Source organism: Rattus norvegicus, chromosome X (genome assembly GCF_036323735.1).
Source record: "Rattus norvegicus strain BN/NHsdMcwi chromosome X, GRCr8, whole genome shotgun sequence".
Lineage (NCBI taxonomy): Eukaryota > Metazoa > Chordata > Mammalia > Rodentia > Muridae > Rattus > Rattus norvegicus.
The window spans coordinates 119,276,720-119,300,101 of NC_086039.1; the positions used below are offsets into that span (position 1 = coordinate 119,276,720).

The window sequence follows — 23,382 nt, forward strand, 5'->3', positions numbered from 1 at the left end:
AACTTCTGTCAGTTACTACAGAATGCTCTTAATCCACATTCTGTGGTTCTCAGAGGCAGTTCCCAACAGAGATGTTTGCTTCCTTCCAGGAAAGACAGGGCTCCTTTCCCTGAGTTGCTCTTCTCAACTAGCTAGGGAAAACTACATTCAAAGAGTTCCTAAAATTAGGTCAGATCCATCTCTATAATCTCATAATTGTATAGTCAACTGATTTGGGATTTTAATTACAACTACATTTATATTGAGTGTCAGACTGAATAACTCAGAGAAGGTACATGTACCAGGATCTGGGAATGTTGGGCCCATCTTAGAATCCAACTTAATTTATCCTCAACGGAAATATATTAATTTATAGGAAACATGCCATCAAATGAAAATATATAAGAAATATTAACTGCAGTCTATACTTCCCTAGCCCTAGATGGTCCTGAAGAACCCAGAAAGCAACTGACATAGTCTGTTCTTCCAGACCTTGACCAGCTTCCTTGGGTCCCTAAGAATGACATTGCAATATCAGCAGGAAGCAGCCAGAGAGAATGACAGTCACTGACCCAACACCCAGTGACCCAGTTATAAAACAAAAAGGTAGGAATGAAGGATCTTTACAGGCCAGAACACAGCAAACAAGGCATGAGCAGGTTTGCACTTTAACCTCCTCTCTCCCATGCTTTAAAAAAATCATTAAATTATATACATAAAGCTTTCCCCCAAAGTTTTTACCCATATTTGGCCACTTGAGACAAAACATCAAGGTCCAACAATCAAAATTCATTATTTGGCTAACATATTCAGTCAAGATTTACCAACTCACCCTAGCACAGACATTCCTCCTTTTCTTCTTAAAATCCCATTCTGAAGAAAAACAAGCAAAACAAAACAAAACGAAAACAAAAACCAAAACAACAAAGAACAAAAATCAAACATGCCGCTGCTTGCAGCTTGCTGCCGGCTTTTGCCCAATTCATATTCACCCCCAACCACCTCACCTACCCCCAGTTGATACTTCTGGGTTATAAACCTCCTTTATGCTGAGAACTTGGTGTCTGTACCAACTGCAAGGGGGCCACCCCTCCCTTGCATTAACTTCCTGCTCTAATTTTTACTTGTTATATTATTTTAGACAGTTGCTTCATCAACATGTTCATTTGCTACAAGCTAGTGAAGCTACAACAAACTTCAAAAGGACACCAGAGGCATAGGACAACACAGAACAGCTGAGTTTTCACACTGAGAAAGTGAAAGTGCGACCCTTCCTAAACAAAAGTTAAGAGTTTAAGCTCTGAATTTAGATAGACCTGGTATCATATCCTGACACTAAATAAATGCTATCTGTGAAGGTTTTATTGAGTTATATAATTCTTCTAAATGCTAGTGTTTCTACAAGAAAAATGAGGGCAATATGAGGCTCTTCCTCATATAGTTATAAATTAAGCAAAATCATATACACAAAGTATTTAATATGGTATCTGGCATCTAGTAAACACTAATGATAATCATTACTTTACTGTTAAGTAAAAAAAAACTATGTGAAAAAGTATAAAGAGTTACTTCAATAAACATTATTGCTAGGAACATAGAAACCACTAAACCACAAATCTACGTATGCTGAACACTGATATATTAGCATCTACATGTAGTGCTGTATTCATTTTGCAGATGAAATTTTCACTTAACTCTGTCTTTAAACACTGTAAACATGCAAGTTGTATTTCTAAGATAAAACATAAAGAGAATTTGTAAGTATTGTTATGTTTGAAAAGTGTCCCCCTATAAAAATGAGACGAGCCTCCTTCTCTTTCCTCTTTCCCTCCTTTTGGTTATAGGATATTGAAGTACAAAGTCTCTTGTCTAATATGAACCCCAATGTTGAACTTGCAGCCTCTAGAATGGTATGAAATAAACTACTATTCTATAAATTACCCATCTCAAGTATCCCACCATGGCAGCACAGAAGAGACTAAAACAGCATCTTTAAACAGATGAAAAGTTTTGTCAAGACTTAGTAACTGTGATGGGTTGTATATACTTGATCCAGGGAATGGTACTATTAGAAGGTGTGGCCTTCATAAAGTCGTTGTTTTTGATAGCTGAGTAATATTCCATTGTGTAGATGTACCACATTTTCTGTATCCATTCCTCTGTTGACTTTATGAAATTCGTAGGCAAATGGCTGGAACTGGAAAATATCATCCTGAGTGAGCTAACCCAAACACAGAAAGACATACATGGTATGCACTCACTGATAAGTGGCTATTAGCCCAAATGCTTGAATTACCCTAAATGCCTAGAACAAATGAAACTCAAGACAGATGATCAAAATGTGAATGGTTCACTCCTTCTTTAAAAGGGGAACAAGAATACCCTTGGCAGGGAAGAGAGAGGCAAAGATTAAAACAGAGACTGAAGGAACACCCATTCAGAGTCTGCCCCACATGTGGCCCATGCATATACAGCCACCCAATTAGACAAGATGGATGAAGCAAAGAAGTGCAGACCGACAGGAGCCGGATGTAGATCGCTCCTGAGAGACACAGCCAGAATACAGCAAATACAGAGGCGAATACCAGCAGCAAACCACTGAACTGAGAATAGGTCCCCTGTTGAAGGAATCAGAGAAAGAACTGGAAGAGCTTGAAGGTGCTCGAGACCCCATATGTACAACAATGCCAAGCAACCAGAGCTTCCAGGGACTAAGCCACTACCTAAAGACTATACATGGACTGACCCTGGACTCTGACCCCATAGGTAGCAATGAATATCCTAGTAAGAGCACCAGTGGAAGGGGAAGCCCTGGGTCCTGCTAAGACTGAACCCCCAGTGAACTAGACTGGTGGGGGGAGGGCGGCAATGGGGGGAGGGTTGGGAGGGGAACACCCATAAGGAAGGGGAGGGGGGAGAGGGATGTTTGCCCGGAAACCGGGAAAGGGAATAACACTCGAAATGTATATAAGAAATACTCAAGTTAATAAAAAAAAAAATAAAATAAAATTAAAAAAAAAAAGAAGGTGTGGCCTTGTTGGAGTAGGTGTGGCCTGTCACTTTGGGTGTGGACTTTAAGATCATCTTCCTAGCTGCCTGGAAGCCAGTCTTCTACTAGTGGCCTTAAGATAAAGATGGAGAACTCTCAGCTCTGCCTGCACCATGCCTTCCTGGATGCTTCCATGTTCTTGCCTTTGTGATAATGGACTGAACCTCTGAACCTGTGAGGCAGCCCCAATTAAATGCTGTGCTTATAAGAGTTGCCTTGGTCATGGTGTCTGTTCACAGCAGTAAAACCCTAAGACAGTAACTATAATTCTAAAATGATTGAAGTTATAGAAATATAGTTTCAGTTTAAATAATATGAAGAAATTTGTTAATGTTTGAGATGATCACAAAACAAGTATAAAAGAAAACAAAAATGTGACCGGAAAAATAAAAGTTCTATGTCCTTGAAAGACTGTGCATCAGAGAACTTTATAGAAGGAATGTTTTCATCAGATATGAGACTTGGATGGTGACTTTTAAAAGTTCTTCTTTATTCTAAATACAATCACACTGGAAATTAAATTTCAACATCCAAGTTGTGAGATGAAATAATCTATAGAATCATAAAATTCTATTTATCCCTGTTGCTTGGATACATATGTTCAAGACTCCTGATTGATATTTCTACATAAATGCTTGCCAATAGGTAAAGTTCAACAATAAACAGATGGATATATAACCTCCCCCCACATACACACACATACACATTGTTGAAAATTGCAAAGGAATTCTTCAATTTGTGACTAGAGGCTGAGTGTGGTGGTGCACACTTTTGATCCCAGTACTAGGGGTGCAGAGGCAGGCAGGTCTTTGTGATTTCAAGGCCAGCTTGTCTACATACTGTGTTCCAAGGCAGCCAGAGTAACTCAGTGAGACCTCAGTTAGGAGCTGCCTGAGATGGAAGCTAAACTCAGATACTCTGAAAGAGTATCTGTTTTAGAGTATATGTTTTAACAAGTAAACCATCTGCCAAGTCTCAGTCTGTCTCAGTCTCTCTGAGCCTCTGCAACTCCTCATCCAACTTCTTCTATCTTGAGACAAGGTTTCTCTATTTAACCCAAGTTGGTCTTTCTCAAACTCATTAGCTAGCCCAAGATGGCCTGAACCTTTTAGCAATCTCCCTGCTTCAGCTTCCAAATGTTTGGATTATTGGCATACAGTCACATATTTTGATTTGAGTGATTTTTTTTTCCGGAGCTGGGGACCGAACCCAGGGCCTTGCGCTTTCTAGGCAAGCGCTCTACCACTGAGCTAAATCCCCAACCCCTTGAGTGATTTTTTTTAAACATAAAGTTCATGTGCCTTTGTTTACTTCTCTTTATATAAGGCCATATATACTGCTTATTGTTTTGAAAACCAATGTTATGTTTAGATCACATTATTAGAAGCATATTTCTAACATTATGTCTTATTCCTAGACATTTAACATTTGTCTGCCATTTAGTAGCTGCTTTGAAATTACCATTGCTTATTCTCTTACATGTCTATTGAAGTGTAAATAGTATGACAGTTTCAACAGTATAATACCTTCATTCCAAATATATTTTTCTTTTGTTTTGTGAGTATTCTTTCCAAGTTTAGTTTCTCAATGAAATTTATTTTAAAAAAATCCTATGACCTAAATTATGGACTCAATAAATAGATGGATATATAACCTAAATTATGCAAAACACTGAAAAGAAATTAAGCCTTAATTTTGTATGTAAGTCTATCTAGCATATGATAACTTACATGTTTTGTTTTAATACAGTCCTTTTATTTATAAAGTAATACAGTTATTGTAGAATATTTAACAAGTTGCCATATATATACATATATATATATATACATACATATATATACATGTGTATATATATATATATATATATATATACATATACACATGGAAAGAAAATACAATACACATAGCACCTTATTGTGAAATGAAGGGAGTATCAGAAAGGTTACAGTTTGTGAATATACACAAATATATATATGTATATATATATTTGAAAATAGGAGAAAGGGAAGTTATATCTTCTACTCTTCTTGTTTCTTCCCTTTAAAACAATTTATTTATTCATTGTGCATTGGTATTTTGCTTGAATGTATGTCTGTGTGAGGGTGTCAGATTCCTGGAACTGGAGTTATAAACAGTTGTGAGATGCTGGAAGAGTACTCAGTGCTCTTACCCACTGAGCCATCTCTCCAGTCCCTTTCTGTTATTATTTTAATCAGCAATTTAAAAATATAACCATGGGTTCTTTCTAAATACTCTATCATAATTTTCTCTATGTGGCTAAACAAATAGGTATACAAGTAAGGGATTTCACACAAATGAAATTATGACATGTATTATTCTGTATCATCTGTTTTCATTTAACATATTATAAGCTCTTCTTGGGCAAATAAATGTAGGGATTTGTGCCTTACGAACTTAAGATAAACAATTCTTCCTGTCTGCCTATATCCTTTGCTTAACAAAATTATACTATATAGTCCATATAATCTAAGTTAATGAGATAAACATGCAAGTTTTTCTCCACCGGGCACATGGCAGAAATCCAATCTGTTAACCTAGGCCTGAAAAATTACAGTTCTCCCATGACCTTACAGACCTCCTCAGCACAGGCACAAGGCAATATGTTCAATCCCCAATACCACAAAAGGAAAAAGATTTAGAGTTAAGATGTTATGAAGTTTCTTGCAGCCATTTTCATTATCTATAAGATGAAAACCATTACCAATAAAAAAAAGCGAGGCCAACGTATACACACACACACACACACACACACACACACACACACGCACACACACACACACACACACATACATATAGCCTTGAGTGCACCATATGAACTAAATAAAAATGGAAGTACAATTTTACCCATGGAAAGAAAATACAATACACATAGCACCTTATTGTGAAATAAAGGGAGTATCAGAAAGGTTACAGTTTGTGAATTATTTTGAAATAGTGTGAAAACCCCTCCTGAAAGCAAACTAGGAGATGTGAACACAGGGGATTTTAAACACAATGGATTTTGTTAGGTAGTAGATTTCTGAGATATGGGTGTGTACATTTTGTATAGTCCTATGTTACTTGATTCAGTTTAAATGTGGATTTTTGCTTTTACCTAGTTTGGGGGCAATGAAATAAATGCATATGTAAATGTGAAATTCTTCTCATGTTGTATTTTTAATGTATTTATCATGATAGAGTAAACATCTTCTAACAAATTCATTCTTTTAAAGATAATTATTTTGCCTTCTTTCAGAGTCCTGAACAAGAGTGCATTGCTACATAATATTCTACTATAAAATAACATGTTTGAATTGCAGTCTGGTTCTCCTATGTCAATACATTTTAGACTTTTTATTTCAGTTCTGCTTAGCTTAAGGTTTGAAAATTCATTCTGATGTTAACATAAAGTATAATTTTAAAGGTACACTGATGGGCTGAAAAAAAACATATAAAGATTTCAAGGCCAAATAGCAACAATTTATTTAATTACGGTTTTAACACAATTGATCTTTCCAACAGATAATTCAGGGCCAATGATTAGCAAATGTTATCTTGTCCCTGACAAGTACTCAACAATTTCAGAACATGTTCTTAATGGATTCTGATATTTCAAAGCACACAAAAATATCTCATAAATGGCAATATCAAATCTTTTAATGTCTATAATGTATCTCCACCAACCTCATCCTCTATGAGTTATTTATCCTGAGTTATCACTGTCTTGCTTACAAGAAAAGGTTACATGGATTATAAGCTGCTTGGATTTTCTGATTGACTACTGCCTACTAGTTGTAGGGATACTGACAGTTTATATGATTCTGGTTAAGAGGAGAGAGAAAACACCCACACCAAGCTGCTCCATATGGTAATGTTGACTTCTTCCCTTTAGAATAGAATTATTCATATATGGAGAAGTAAAATAGCCAAGCAAGAAGAGTTTCCTTAAACCTAACCTTAGCTTTAGGTCTGTGTAGTTCTCCAGACATTGGGAATGAGCCAAGTGGAAAAATATTTTATCGTAATTTCCATTTATGCATAAGATTTTGTGAGGTATTATGATTTTTGTGGAAGGAATTCAAATAATCAATTGAAGAGTACTTTCATTTATGAGGTGGCCTATAAATTTCTATTGTATAGACCAGAGTACAAAAACATTTTTGTAATGACTCTGATAGTAAATATTCACACTTTACAAGCTGCACAATCAACATTTCAAGTGCTAAACTCTGCCAGGAAAACAGTGAGCACATAACATATAAATAGGACTAGCTATATCAAATTAAATTTTATTTTCAAAAGCAGCAAGGACTAGTTTGTTCATCACTATATAGGAAGACAATAGTTTTGTCTTTTTCTTATGCTTGTTTTTGTTTGTTTTACAGCACTTCAGGGCTGTCCATGAAGGGGTCAGAGAAGGTCAATAAAACAGGGACCTCAATCATCCCTGTTTCAAACAGAGCATTTAAAAATGTATATATGGATTTTCCTGTGAAATTAGATTTGATTAATGGGCTCATTTATAAAAACCATTGCTTTGAACTTAACTTAATGCTTCAAAACTCAGAAACAGATATTCAGGCAAAATAAACACATCTTTAACATTTTCAAAAATGATGAAAGTTAAGGTACATTTTATTGCTCCCAGCAATTAACTTCCATGCAGTTATAAAAGCACTTGAATAGACAACTATAACAGCTCTAAGATGTTATTGGCTTATCATTCTTGCTACCCATTTTGACCTTTTCTCAACTGAGTAATTAATGTTTAACTTACCTTAAACACTCCATAGAGAATTGGCATAGAGTATTCAAATAAAACATCAAACCAGGACTGCAACACTAGACTATGAGCTTGTGTAAGATCGTAACTAAGTTGTTTCCTTCATATTCAAATTGTCTTCAGCATTTTGGAATATTCCATGGCACCAAATAAGACATGTTTACTGAATTGCTACATACTCCACACATAGTAACACTGCATCAAAATATTTTTCTTCAAATATTCAAACAGGTGATACCTCTACAATAAACCAAAATATTTTAAGAAATGTGTAGGTTTGCTGACAAGTAATTAGGAAGAAAATAAATTTATATGGTTATATGCTTTCATATAACAATATTTTTCAATAATTTTTCCATAACTCAAAACAAAAAGTCTGTCTTTTATAGTGAACAAAAAATTGTAATTTGAGATGAACCTTTGTTTGTTTGTTTGTTTGTTTGTTTGTTTCTGAGACAGATTCTTAAGTAACATCATTATACAGCATAAGATGACTTTGGCATACTGATCTTCCTGTCTCCATCTCTCAAATGCTAGTATTGCTGATATGCACCATTGCACACAGTATAATTAACTTGCTTTTTAATTGTCAAATAATTTTTTATATTTGGGGGAGCACAGTGTGATGTGTTAATCACTGTAAACACTGGAGAAAATTCAATAAAGCTGTTATCATCTTACCAGTTTATTTTGTAGTAAGGATCATAAGTCCATTCTTTAAAATAAGACATTTAAAACACTTGAAATCTAATAGAAATTGTTGACAAAAGTTATACTTTCAAAAGAATCTATAACTCCTTTGCCTGCACTATGGACATTTCTAAAGTTTTTGAAACCCAGATATTTTCCTGTTAATTAAAAAGTCTGGATTTCAAACCTTCATCTAAAAAAAATTCATATGTCCCAAGTGGCCATCCCTAAAAAGATATATGAGCAACAGAAACTGGTATCGGTAGGTTATATTTATATATTTACTCATATAAATATGACATTAATAATTAAAAGAATTGGGGAGGCAATGGCATTGGAGGGATTGGAGGGAGGGGGAAATGATATAAACACAGTACACAGTTTTTTTCTAAGGAACTTATTTGCCAATCAAATTGTCAATCCTAGTCTTATTTGGCAGTCGTTATCTGAACAGAATGAGGTTATACACTAGTTTGTTTATTTATATGAACTATCATATCTTCTACTGCAAAATACTAGCAGAATTGATTATGTTGTGTTTTCCCTAACCCCTCTAGGATGTTTCAGAACGGAGTTTATAGCATTTAAATTTATAGAAGTCCACCAGAGCACACTAGATCTTGTCTGGTGTTGCACTGCTCCATCATATCTTTAGAACCCTGTTTCTAATTTCTATGAGGCTATGTCCCTGATCCCAATCCAAGCTTTTCTGCTGCCGTTTTGATTAAAGCTGCATGAACTACTCCAAGAGCCTTTCATGACATCAGTGGAAGAAATAACTGTGCCTCATGAAAACACTGAAAGTCAATATTATCACTTTAATGGGCAAAAATGACCATTTGTTTCTGAAAGAGCATCTGTCTTTCAAAATATATCTTTCTATTTTAGTCACAGGACACTGAGCAGTTGAAGATCTTAGTCTTGTAATGGTATCCTCTTTTCTGTCTTATGTTTGTAGATCAATCACATCTTTGTGTGTGTGTGTGTGTGTGTGTGTGTGTGTGTGTCGGTCTGTCTGTCTGTCTGTCTTTTGGGTGACACACATTTTGGGCAGTATACACTTTCTCTCACATCATTGGGCAACGAGGACAGATCAGTGTTGAGAAAAAGTTGGAGTTCTATTGCTGGCTCAGCTCCAGCAATAAATCCACCATTACTCTTTGGAAATGGGACACACCCCAGCTATTTCTTTCTTATGGACTTTGCCCCTTTGTTATCTGGATCTCAATTAGGGATCTCATAGTAAGTGAATAAGACAGGTCTATTCCTATAGACTAGAGATGGTAGAAGTGCCAAAACCCTAAGGCAAGATATTTCAGACTTGGCTAAACGACTAAGTAATATACAATCCTAAATGCTCACACGGCTCTCTCATGATAGACGGAAGAGATTCAAAAATCATCCCTCTCAAAATGCTTCTTTCGAACTGCAGTTAGCAGAATTAGTAAATAAAACACTAAGGGAAACTCCACCGAAGTCGGGCGTGTCTCAGACTTTTGGCACCCAGCTGCTCCTGCGCAGGTCCTAGACTCCTCCCCTCCGCAGGCTAGACACCTCCCTTATTCCCACTACTTCCGGCCTCTACCAAACGCCCTCAACACGCTTGCGCCATTTTGACAGGCTTCTCCCGCATTAGTAATCAGAAGATTGTCTCTCTGGGACCGCCCCCCGCCACCTCTCCGCCCCGCCCACGCTTTACCGGCCGGACGCGAAATCTCGCGAGGTTAGGTGCGCGTCGGTATTTTGCGGGCTAGTAGCTTTCCCTGCAACTGTAATTGCCGCTGCGGGAGAAATTGGAGCTGCTGTCGCTGGCACGCCCGCTGCCTGCTCTCCGGGACTGAGAAGAGCCACAGCTTCTTCTCTAGCGCTCTCCATACACCTAGCACCCGGGTCGCCGGCAACAATCCCAGACCCACTGCAGCCACCTCGGGCAGTCGCTTTGCAGGTCATACCCTTAGCCCAGCAACTGAGGGTGGTCCCCTGTCCCTAACCGACTTCTCACTCCACGTCATCTGTGCCCTCTTCAGAGTCGCCTGGGACCCACCTCTCTACACTCTTAACTGACGAGGAGGAGACGCTCGGAATCACCCTTTCTCTAGGCGGAGCCGGCCCCCTCACCCGCGGGTGTGTCCTATAAATGGCGTCGGAAAGCGACACTGAGGAATTCTATGATGCCCCTGAAGATGTGCACCTGGGGGGCAGCTATCCTGTGGGGTAAGTAACAGAAGCCCGGGCCCAGAGCTCAGACATCCTAGTCTCTTGCTTTTCCCGCACCTCCCTATACTCCTTTCCTAAATCCCGCTGTGTCCGTCACCGCTGTTCCTTAGTCTCACTTGGACACCTCAGAACACAGACCTGGGACTTCTTAGGGCAGGATGAGTTGGAAGAGGGAGAGGGACTCCTCCTCCACCCTTTTCCATAGTGAACAGCTCGGTGCCTGTTTCGGAACCCCTTTCTTGTCTTAGCCAGCCATTGAGTGGATGGCATTCGTGCCTCAGAGGCAGCGATTTGTATTTGCGGGGTTCAAAGCTTACCTTTCCAACATCTGTTTTGGCCCTCGGGGACCAAAAGGAGCAGTAGCAGGAGAAATTGAACTTCCTGGCTCTTTAAAAGCAAAACAAAACAAAAAAAAACCAAAAAACAAAAACAAAAACAAAAAACCAAAAAAAAAAAAAACCCCTCTAGCTTACCTATTCATTTCCGAAGTGGCTGTAACTCGACCCTATTTGCCATTCACCTTTTCTTTTGCATAAAAAGAGAAGCGGGGAGAAGGCAGATAGATATTTATTTAAGGAGGTCCTCCAGCCAGCGCATGTGTTCAACATCAGCTGTGTTTTACTGAAATAGCACTTTACTGTGTGCCAGAGGAAATTGTAGACAAGATCCTTAGCATTAGGGAGAATGATGTGGTCTGAAAGGGCAGCCGGACATAAATGTACACAGCCGAGTACAGAGCTACAAACAAGTGCTGAGTAATATGGTCCTTGGAAGGAGTGCCCAGCTTGGTCCCCTTTCTCTCATTTTGCAAGATGTTTTACTGGTGATTAATATGGTTAGCTCTGAGTAGGAAGTTCACTCTTAGGAAAGCTTCTCTGACCAGGATTTGGACTTAACTTATTTTATTCCCCTCCACATTTCAGAGTTAAAATACAGTTTCAAATTATTTCCCAAACTCATCTCCTGACATGTCTAACTAGAAGCACTGAAATGTATTCTCCAAATATAAGATCTTGAAAATTAATTGGTAAAATGTGTATGTTCATGTATGGTTCTTAGAGCTGAACTCTTAGTTTTTAGAGTTACCTTGTGGAGGAAATACTCTGACAGAAATAAAGTGACAACTACCTTTTAGAAGGGCTTTCAAAAATCTGCTCTATATTATATACACTATATTCCCCAAAGTTACAGCAACAAGATCTGAAAGAAACATATGTTGGTAGATTACTAATGTATGTGTTTCCAGCAAGCTGTCTGTCACTATTGTGAGATGTGGGTTCAATAGTGATCTGTCTTGAGATAGCACTGAATCGCCTTGAAGTTCAGTATTTGATCCAGGTTCAGAACTTAGATTTTCAAATATAATGGATTCTTCTGAAATAAATGGATTCTGTGTGGCTATTCCTTCAAAGTAAGAAACTGTCAGCTCTGGTTAATTGAGAATAAAACACTTAGTAAGCGTTTATGGGTTGTTTTTTTCTTTTTTCTTTTCTTTTCTTTTTCTTTTTTTAAGTCGGGAAGGAGAAATTATCAGCTTTCACTATTGTTAGCAACTCAGTAACAGTTATTTCAGAACCTCTGTAAATTGCTAGTTCAGGACCTGACATAGAACATGTATTCCAGTGTGAATTCTTCTCTTTTCTTTTTGGCATTGGATCTGTTAATTTTATAGAGTGCTTACTGCAGGAGGAAGTATACAGAACTTATTTGAATCCAATGAGTCATTATGAGAGAATTGATAGGCACTTATTTCCCCCGGGATGATAGAGTTTCTCAAGAACTTTATAGTAGGTGAAAAGTTTGTTTCTCTTTAAAGTCCTGTGAGTGTCACTTTCCTAAATTTAACTCTAGTTTACCCCCAAATTGAGTATGTTGAGAGTTCTATGGATAAAGTGACAAGATTTGTTTGGATTATATGTCCTCCCTCCTAGTGTATTAGTGAGAGACTTGGAAGAAAATACACTTTACCTGGAGAATTGGACCTGAGGAACGTTAGTAATATTGGGAAGGCAGAAAAGGGATGGCTTTGTTTATATTTTCCTCTATCCCTTGTGGCATATTTGTAAGGTACTGTGAGCAGACTTAGCTTGGCAGCTAACAGCTTAAAAAACCCAGTGACAAATTGTGATTTTGGAAAACAGGTGGCATCACTAGCTGGTTGAGCATAAGAAATGTCTTCTGTTCCTTGCTATGAACCAAAGTGGCTCTATTTAAGCTCTAAGAGGCTAATTGAGTGAATTTGACCACTTGAAAAAATGCTTCTTCATGTTTGTGTGTTTGGGAATACATAGAGCATTTCACCAAATTCTACTAAATTGAGGACGCACTTGAGAGACTCCTTATATTTTGTTAATTTTGTTAATCAGCAGATTCCAAATACATAGTTTGTTCCCTAATATTGATTTATTGCATGTTTTTTATTTATTAATCTATATTTTGAAAGCTAATTTAATAAGCAGCCCATTTATTAGAGTTTGAGTCCAGGGCAGTTATGTTTCCACCATGGCAGACCATCTCTTACCCAGTTTGTAATGTGTACATTTGTGATGATACCTTTTGATTAGTACTTGGTGCATTTTGACATATATGATCTTAGAGAAATTAAATATATTGTTAAAGGAGAAACAACTTGTAAGCAACAGAGCTAGCATTTGAAACCAGCTCACCAAACACTAGTGTAGTGTTTATTCTAATATATCATAATTGCTATACACTGTATAAAGCGATCTTCCCCTAGTAGATCCCTGAGTAAAGTCCTTTTGTACAAACCTTCTAAATTGAACTGATACATCTGTTTACAACCAGCAGCCCAAACCTTTCAGTTCTCTTGGCTACGAATTCCAAATTTCTCTTTCAAGAATTTATATTTTCATTTTGTTATGTAGAACTTTTATAATATAATTTTTATACCTAGAAATGGCAATTTGTTGAACTCTTTCCCAAAACATTATGAAAACTAGAGTACATAGTGAGAAAGTAGCTTATCCATGATGCCATACTGAATTAATTACAGAACTCTATACTAGATCACTTTCATAATAGGGCATTCTTTCTGCTCTGCTGCTTAATACAGCAGGAAAGGCAGGAGGAACTGTGGTGTAGCAGAAAAGAGTGGAACACTGTGAGTCATCTCATTTCCTCAACTTTAACTTTAAATTGAAATTACATTTTTGAGAACCCTTTAAAATTTGAATGTCTGTCATATTGAGATTTAGTAGTATATGGTTTGTTTTATTGACAAATTTTTGTTCTTGGAGAAATCTATAGGCATTCGTGTGTGTGTGTGTGTGTGTGTGTGTGTGTGTGTGTGTGTGTTGGTGTGTGTGTGTGTGTGTTGGTGTGTTCCTATGTTGTTTGTTTTTATTGTACTGACAACTTAATCTCAGATATACTCTAACACTGAGCAGTGTTCCCGGCCTATGTTTTGTTTGATTTTTATTTTAATGTGTATTTGTTAAGTTGCCCGGGCTGGCCTGGACTTTTTGTAGCACAGGTAGGCCTTGAACATTGTGGCCTATCTCAGCTTCCTGAGTAGCTGGTCTTACTAGCCTGCTCCACCAGGCCTGGCTTACATGTTTTTATAATCTTTTATTTTAACAAACATTGATGGCTTTGGCACATGCATGGTTCAGAATCTACAGATTTGAAATTATTTACTGCTTAAATTATATATGAGTTGGATACCTTTCTCAACTGTGAATTATACCTATCTATTCTCAAGGGCTGCATCTGAGAACATTTTTATAAAAATAAATGTAATGTTTTCAACTTTTTTAGTGACAACCAAAATCCTAGACTTCCTAGGTCTCGGGGCGTTAGGATAAAATAATGCATTTTTTAGAATAGGAGTTAATTATACATATTTTGGCTTAGCCTGCCAATTTGGTTGAAAGTGAAACCTAGACTTAGAGAAGGAAGTGGCACATTACTTAGTAGTTGAAGCTAAAATGCAGGTCTTTTCGATCCCTTATCTATGTGATGCTGCCACATTTGAATGGACAGAGAATTATAGCAAGTAGCTATGCTACAGGGTTTTGGCACATAACTTGTTAAGTCAGGGCACGAAGGTGGTCTACTTCTAGTTCACAGTTTTTATGCTTTACCTTTCAAAAGTTTTACTGTTACAGGATTCTGACTATGGCTTGTTCATTTCCTGTAAGTCAGAATGAAAAACCAATGATTGAATAGCTTATTTATGACAGTCAATGTGTAGTTTTGTTTCACTTTTAGGGGTCTTGTTAGTATTAACAGCAAGCCATGTTTAGGCTAGAGTAATGGTAAAGTATGGTCTGAATAATGAAAACAGAGGTAAAAGTATTGGGAAGAATTAATTGTTAGGTCTAGCTGATCATAGTAGCTCACTTATAGCTTATATATACACAGAGAAATTTAAAAAAGCAAACCTCCCCTAAACCAGAAGTGTTTAGATCTAAAAACATCCCTAAATTGAGTATTTTCCTTTATTGAAAACTCTATTATCTCACTTTATTTAGGCGTCAGAAGCATTTCACCCTGAAATGAAAATTTATATTGGGGGGGGTGAAAAAAAAGAAATTTATATTTGTTTTTGCTTGGTGGTGGGGGTGGCGGTGGTGTGGGGTGTGTGTGTGGGGGCGGTGTTTGTGTTTTGACATTGTCTTAGTATATAGCTTCAAACCCATGATCCTCCTGTCTCAGCATGTGGGGCTGGGACTGTAGGACTGTTCTACTACAGTCACCTCAGCACACATTTTTATTTGCAAAATATTAGTGTATTATAAGTTTAGGAAAAAATACTTGTAAATGGCTGTTTGAGCTAGGCATAGTAACATACTTTTAATTTAGTATTTGAGAGATGGAGGCGTTGAGGATCAAGAATTGAAGTTCTTTTTCAGTTGTATGGTGAGTTTCAGGCCGGCCTTGGCTATATGAGAATCTGTCAAAACTACCATAAAAAATGCTTGGTTGTTCCTGAGTTGGCATTTAATCATAGATTATATTGATTTCTCTTGGCTCTGTAGATTGATAGAAATATATTTATCAGTGAAGTTTTAACATACTCATGTAACATATTGGAGTGGGGAAAAACCTTCTACATATTAATTAGTAAATTTAGCTTCTAAATGTGGTGACCTCCAACTGTCAGTTGGTGACTCATGGAGGTAGGACAGTTGGTAGCAATATGGCAACTTGGAGATGTAATTTGAATCTGTACAAATTAATGTAAGTTGAAAACTTTATCTTATGGTAACTTATTTCACAAAATACAACATAAAATGATTTTCTCAAAACATATAGAAGCAGACATGGTGTATGTCTGTAATATTAGTACTTGACGAAATGGAGACAGGAGAATCCTGAGTTCAGAACATGGGTCCTCCGCAAGAGCTCTTAACCATGGAGCCACCTCTTCAGCCCCCATGCCTATCTTCAGAAGTCAGGTCTTCATGCTTGCTTCGCAGGATTTTTTCCTTCTTTATACTCTTGCTGCAAATACGGTAACTACTTTCTGGGAGTATAGTAGAGATAATATAGAAGGAATAGTAGTTTGAGATCATGGAAATTGTGATGGTGATGGAAGAGGAGAATGTCACCCTAAGCATCTGGTATAGGGAGGGTCCAGATTCTGAGCTACTTTCTGTGACCTGGTAGCTGAGATAGGATATATAATTCCTTTGGACATTTCTGTCATATGGATACGCATATATGTAAGATACTAGTACCCAGTTTAAGCTTTGTTTAAAGTAATAAAATTTGTAGCCACTTTGTGATACCCTACTGATACTTTATTTGAATTGATAATCTATATTTCTTTCTTCTATTTATACACAACTAAGCTATTTTCCATGATCAGTTCTGTTCCCCTCTGGCTTTGATATATTTTTCAGCTGAACTGAAAAATTGGTTGCTTTCTTGATCTTCAACATGGAATTCTATCTTACTTCAAATTGAACCTTTTTATATTAGTCTGCTCTCAGGATTCAAAATGGGAGGAAAAGCAACCAAGATATACTATAGATTTCATATCTTATAGCAACTTCAGTGGTTTTTCATCGTAGTCAGTATAGAAATTTATCTCAGTTATTATAGCAACCAGTCTGTCAGTTATTCTTCTAGTTGTTTTGCCTTCTCTCAGATACTGGGATTTGCCATATAATCAGACTTTGGGAATGTGTTTCAGGCCTCAGCGTTTTTATTACTAGCTGCAGATGTCTACCAGTTTACAATTTGTCATTCCATCATTTCTCTCAAGTTTGCCAAACATGCAAACATTTTAAGCATACAGAATTAACAAAAGCCCTGTGTTCTTTAAACTGCTTTTCTGTTTCAGAGTTAGCCATTGTCTTGAAGGCTGAATGCATGGTATCACCTTTCCTACCTACCAACTGTGCTTATCCCTTTGTAATGTCAATGAAAATGAACTCCAAGCCCCAAAGTACCATTTAGAAAGTACATTTACAAATAAGATTCTGAATACAGCATCATCACTAAGTAGCTGAAGTGCCTTGACTGAAAGAAAGCACCTTGATACACCAACAACTATCAAATAAATAATCTGGCTTTTAAAACAGTTATTTTATAGGCCATTGAAAGAATGCTTAGCCTGAAAATTACTTTATTCTAATGTAAGAAAATGTTACCTATCTTTTGCTGCCTTTGAATAAGCAATAAATGAAACAACTGAATAATTGTATGGGTCTTTAAATTTGTCCTATTCACTTAATAAAGTTTTGTCTTCTAGAAATATCACAGCTTCGTAAATAAAATAGGCTTAAAATACATGTTTATTTTGCTGAAATATAAGAAATATTTAGAATATTCAAGTTATTTCTGTTACTACATGGTTCTGGTACTGATTGTTAATGCTGCAAAGCGTAGTAATAATTTCTGATTTGTGTTACAGCTGTTCTTTTGGACTGAATGAGTTCTAGGTGGTTACTCTTATCAATGATAGTACCAATATGGATGTCATTTTATTTATATATATAATGACATGTTCCATTTTGTTTTAAAATTCAAAGGAAAGTTTTGTTTTAAACAATGGATATGTAAGAATATACTTATGTCTGTGGTATAATATGTTTTGATAATGCATATATGTGTGATGTTTATTTCCATTTCTTCTTTCATTATGGTGAAAATATTAAAAATTCTTAACAGTTTAAAAAATACAATAAGTTATGATAGCCTCCAATCTTTGCAGTAGTACACCTACATTTCTTTCTTCTAACTAATGTAACATCCATTTATCAGGCTTGTCATATTCTTCCCTTCTTCTCAAATTTCTGCTAACCATGACTCTTCTCCATCTATAAGATTTCCTTACTTGGATTCTATATGAATGAGCTAATGAAGTACTTATCTTTTGTGTCTAGCTTATTTCACTTAACAAAATGACATCCATTCCCACAAAAGCGATCATAAATGACACACTTTAATCCTTTGGTAGAAGTGAAGTGTATTCTTTTGTGTGTATATGCCATGTTTCTTTATCTCTTCTTCAGCTAATAGACACTTATCTTTCTATTTCTTGAGTATGTGAATAGTGCTACAGTATGTATACAGGTGTAGGCATATCTTTTTGGTTCATGTTTTATTTTCTTTGGATATATAATCAATAATATGATTACAGGATCATATTATAGTTCCATTTTTACCTTTTACGAAAAATCACATGCCATTTTTTAGTGATAGCCTTATTAATTTACATTACCATCCAGGATTCTCCTTTCTGTACAATGGCATTAGCACTTGTTATCATTTGTCTTTTTTGTAGTTAGCTCTTCTTATTGGAGAGAGGATATACCTCATTGTTATTCTGATTTGCATTTCCCCAGTGATTAGTGCTATACAGTATAATATTTATTTTACATGTTGGTCATTTGTATATGTTCTTTTGAGAAATTTCTATTTAGGTTTCGTGCTCATTTTTATTAGATTATTTTATTTTGTTGTTAATTTGAGTTATTTACAGATTCTGACCATGAACCTTTTGTCACATGTATACTTTTCATTTTTCTATATAAATTGTCATTTTATTTATTGCTTCTTTTGCTTTACAGAATCTTTTAGTTTAATAAAATCCTATTCAAAATGCATTCATCTACTGTTCTTTTATATTTCTACCTAAAGAAAGCATTTCTTGTGCCTCTATACCTTAAAGTGTTTTTTCTTTTTTTTTCTTTTTTTTTTTAGGTTTTTTTTTTTGTTTTGTTTTGTTTTTTTGTTTTTTTTTTTTTTTCGGAGCTGGGGACCGAACCCAGGGCCTTGCCCAGGGCCTTGCGCTTCCTAGGTAAGCGCTCTACCACTGAGCTAAATCCCCAGCCCCCTAAAGTGTTTTTTCTATTCTGTGTTTTAGTAGTGTCAGTTTCCAGTTTTATATTTAGATCTTTAATCTATTTTTAGTTGATTTTTGTAATTGGTAAGAGACACGGATCTAATTTCATTCTTCTACATTTGAATATATGATTTCTCCAACTCTATTTATTGTCCTTTCTCCAATTTGTGTTCTTAGCACTTTTTTTGTCAATGATATTTGGGAACAAATATGTGTGTTTTCTTCTAGGGTCCTGTTCTGTTCCATTCCATAGTCTCTTAATACCATTGCTATGCTGTTTTAATTATAATAGCTCTGTAGCTTGTTTTGAAATTACAGTGCAATGATTCCTGATTTGTTGTTATGCTCAAGAAAGACTCTTTTGGCTGTTTCAGAGTTATATGTTTGTGAAGGTGCACATGCACAGTTACATAGGAACTTATTTTTAAAAGAAAGGGACTTACTTTTAAAAGCATCATATTTGTGAAACTTCTTTTTCTTTTCTCATATCACCCAGGCTAGCCTTGAACTCATTATGTAGCCCAAATATGACCCTGAACACCTGACTTTCCTATTCCTACCTCCTACCTGCTGGTAGGCATGTGCCACCTTTAAGGTTTTTACATCCCTTAAGCTGTTCTAGAACAAAACTTGTTGAACCCTGGACATTCTTGTGAAGTACAGATGAAACTTTCCAGTGAACCAATAAATGTGCTGTATTCAAATACAATTTGTCCAAATCAGGCATTTACGTCATTAAGTAGGCTTATGAGAAGGATTTGGGAGTATTTCATTTCTCTGGCAGTGCTCTTGCATTGCTAAGAGTAGTTGTGGATGAAAATTAATCTCATAGTTTCTTTTAAGTTGGTCCTTGAAAGTGTTTGATAAAATTTGGAGACTGAAGAAATCACCTTTTTTGCATATCGAAAGTACCCATGAGCATACTGGTACATTTTTAAAAGTCTCTCTTTTAAAGGTATGCTTATCTACCCTTGTCAAACAAAAATGGCAGGTAGTATTCATATCTCCTTGCCAATTTTCTCCTTTGTAGATTAGCCAATGCCATTATTACTGTAAGAGGTACTAACATTACTTCTTGTCCCTTACAACTGTAAAAGGATAGTGACGGATGAAATATACAGGGTAGGGAAACTTGGGAAGACGCAAGGGATGGGTAGGTTAAATTGGATATAGTATATATTGGTGAATGGAATTGGTAGATATGTCAGCAGGGAGTTAGTTACTGAGTTAGTGAACGATGCTTGAGCTGAGTGATTTAGGTAGCTATATAAAGATTAGCTCCTTGAATGAATAAGAGCAAGTAGAATTATCAATATTTTTAGATGCACTTTTTTAGGATTTACTTATTTATTTATGTATATGAGTGCTCTATCTGCATGTACACCTGTATGCCAGGGCATTAGATCATCGTTTTTTAAAAGATTTATTTATTTATTTTATGTATTTGAGTACACTGTAGCTGTCTTCAGACACCAGAAGAGAGCATCTGATCCCATTACAGATGGTTGTGAGCCACCATGTGGTTGCTGGGAATTGAACTCAGGACCTCTGGAAGAGCAGTCAGTGCTCTTAAACGCTGAGCCATCTCTCCAACTTGAATTGTCAATATTTTATAGAAAGTATTTGATCTTTATCAGATTGGCTTAAGGGGTTAAAGTAAATGACTGAGATTAGTTGTTTTTTTTGTTTTTGTTTTTGTTTTTGTTTTTTGCCTTTAGGTGTATTTTTCTATTTCCATTATGTCCCAGTCATAGCTCTTGACTGTTGACTTTTATGTTAGCCTTTACTTTATTTTTTTAACAGAGAGAGATGTACACAATTGATATGTAGAAGAAGTGGGAATAGAGTTGGTATGTAAGCATATTCTGTAATGTTCCACTTTTCTTCTTTTACTTTTGAATGTCTTAGCTCTGTCTCATTCAGTGTTCCTAGCTCCACTCATTCAACCCCCACCCTCCCTCAATCTCTTTCCCCTCTCTCTTACACACACACACACACACACACACACACACACACACACACACACCCCTCTCTCTCACCACCTCTCTTTCTCTCTCTCTCTCTCTCTCTCTCTCTCTTTCACACACACACACACACACACACACACAGAAAATTCATAAAATACATGAAAAAATGAAAAGTCCAGGTTCCTCTCTACTTTTTTGAAAGAATGAGCATTTTCTGTATTTTACATGTAATTAGAATGTTCAAGGTAACCTACCATTCCCATATGCGTACTGTTAAAAAACACAAGATAGCATTTTCATTTTCTTCTTATGCATTAATTTAATTAATAATTGGCCAGGAGCCAAATTCAAAGTTTCAAAGTGATTTTGCTATTGAAAAAGCTGGAATTCCTGACCCCACTCACTACCTTTTAAATAATATAGTCTTTGTTTCCAGAGGAGATCATACTCCGAGTATGAGCCACTGACTTGAGTTGTCAGAGCCTCCTCAAAGCCTCTGTGCATAATTTTCCTGTAATTGTTTTTTAGATTGTTGTCAGTTGTTTAGTGAGGCATATAGTACCATGTTGTGACTTTTTTTGTAACTCTAATTCATTTTTTGGCCACAAGCCACTAACTGGAAACACAGTATTCTTTTCTTTTTTTCTTTTTTACTCTCTTCCTCCTCAGATGTGTTTTCTAATAGTCACAATGAATTTATGTGGTAGACTTTAACAGTTTTCACCTAATCAATCCTCAGTTGGCTGTTAAAATAATGGAAAAATACATTGTTGACAACTAACTAGAAAAATTAAGTGAATGAGGATTATTATTTAAGATATATGTAAGATTGAATAAGATTTATAATAAATAATAAAGGGCTTAAACTTGGCCTATGGACTCTCTTATGTAGGTAAATGTAGATAGTTTGTGTTTATAGAATGTTGATACATATCTTATAAAAGAATATAGAAATATAAATTTCATATATATAGAACATTAATTGAATTAATAAAAATAAAATTGAGCCATGCGTTGGTTACAAATGCCTTTTGTCCCAGCACTTAGTTTATACAATATTGCATATCAAAAATTAAAAAATTCACATAGACAGAGGCTTAACACAGAAGTGTTGTTTTATAAATTTTCTCCTCCTCTTTCCTATATTTAAGCCCTCCCATATAATCCTCCCTACTGTCTTTCAAATGTATGTCTTTTTAAAGTAATTGTCACTTGCATGGATATTGTGGATATACCTATGTATTCCTAAATGTGACCTGCACAGTCTGTATATTGTTACTTTTGTGTATGTTTCCAGGCTGGGTTTTTTTCCTCTGTTTAGCTTAGGATTGGTTGCTTTATTTGTGCTTATTTATCTATTTATGTCTATCTTCCTCTTTTTCCTTGCCTGGCCTTTTAGGCAAAAAATAAATCATCATACTAGTTTTCAGAGCACCAGAAACTTTCTAAGTTCCTTATTAGACTTTATACTTTAGTGCTGGCCTTAAGGTTTGCTCTCAGATTTTACTGTTTCAGCTTGCTGGGCTTTAGAATTTAAATCCCTTGCATTAGCTTCTTACTAGAGTGCCTGATGAAGGCTTTATCTCTGCTCATGTCCTCTTCACTTCAAGGAATTGTCTCAGTACTTACTTCATAGAAACAACTTGGTTTTTGCTCTTTTTGTTTCAGTTGCTTGTTACACTGCTTTATCTTATCTCATTTTTATGTAGTCCATATAGCAAAAGCGGAAGAGAAGGAAGGGCAGAATGAAACTACAAAGTGGTTCCTGTTAAGCAGCTCTTTGTAGTCACCTTCCTATAAGAAATGTTCCGGAGCAACCAGCTTTGTTCCAGCTGACTAACTCTAGGCACTTTGCTTCTGTGTCATTACCCCTTTTACCTCTTCCAGACTGTGTCAGTGATTTTTTTCAGACTAGCTACTTAAGAAACAACCATCCTGGACTGGAGAGATGGCTCAGCCTTTAAATGCTAGGCTCACAACCAAAAATGTAAGAAACAACCATCCGTCTAATTCCCTCAAGATTAAAGTTGTCAGATTTTTTTAAAACAAAAAGAAAATTCATTGTTAGTCAATTTTGCTGTGTGTAGTCCTGATAGTTTTCTGTTTGCGTTGGGGTTGGTTTTCTTTTTCTTTGAATTTTGCTTGCTTGTTTGTTGTTCTTGGCGGTGGTGATGATGATGATGGTAGTGGGTGGGTGGTTGGTCGGTTGGTTTACAATACTGAGACTTTTCCAGGGCTAGGAAGGTCCTCTACCACTAAGCTACATTCCTGGGTTTTGGCTGGTTGTTTTATTATATTTTTCGAAGTACAGTGAGAAATTTAAAATTGGCAATGTTGAGGATGAGATTGCACTTTTGAGTTTCTTGTTTTTTAATTGAAT

General features: G+C 36.1%; 1 protein-coding gene across 4 annotated transcripts in view; it reads left to right on the top strand.

Moving 5' to 3' along the window:
- Positions 1–10,082: 10,082 nt before the first annotated feature.
- The window catches only part of Wdr44 (WD repeat domain 44), a 105,439-nt gene continuing 92,139 nt past the window's right edge, over positions 10,083–23,382 (top strand). For 2 of the 4 annotated variants that reach the window (XM_039099449.2, XM_063279776.1), the window contains exons 1-2: positions 10,083–10,446; positions 10,529–10,715. In XM_039099449.2, the coding sequence (XP_038955377.1) occupies positions 10,639–10,715 (77 nt within the window). In that variant the 5' untranslated portion in view covers positions 10,083–10,446; positions 10,529–10,638. Of the gene's footprint in view, positions 10,716–23,382 lie in introns of all 4 variants that reach the window. The other 2 variants (XM_039099450.2, NM_001100823.1) reach the window with 2 other exon arrangements.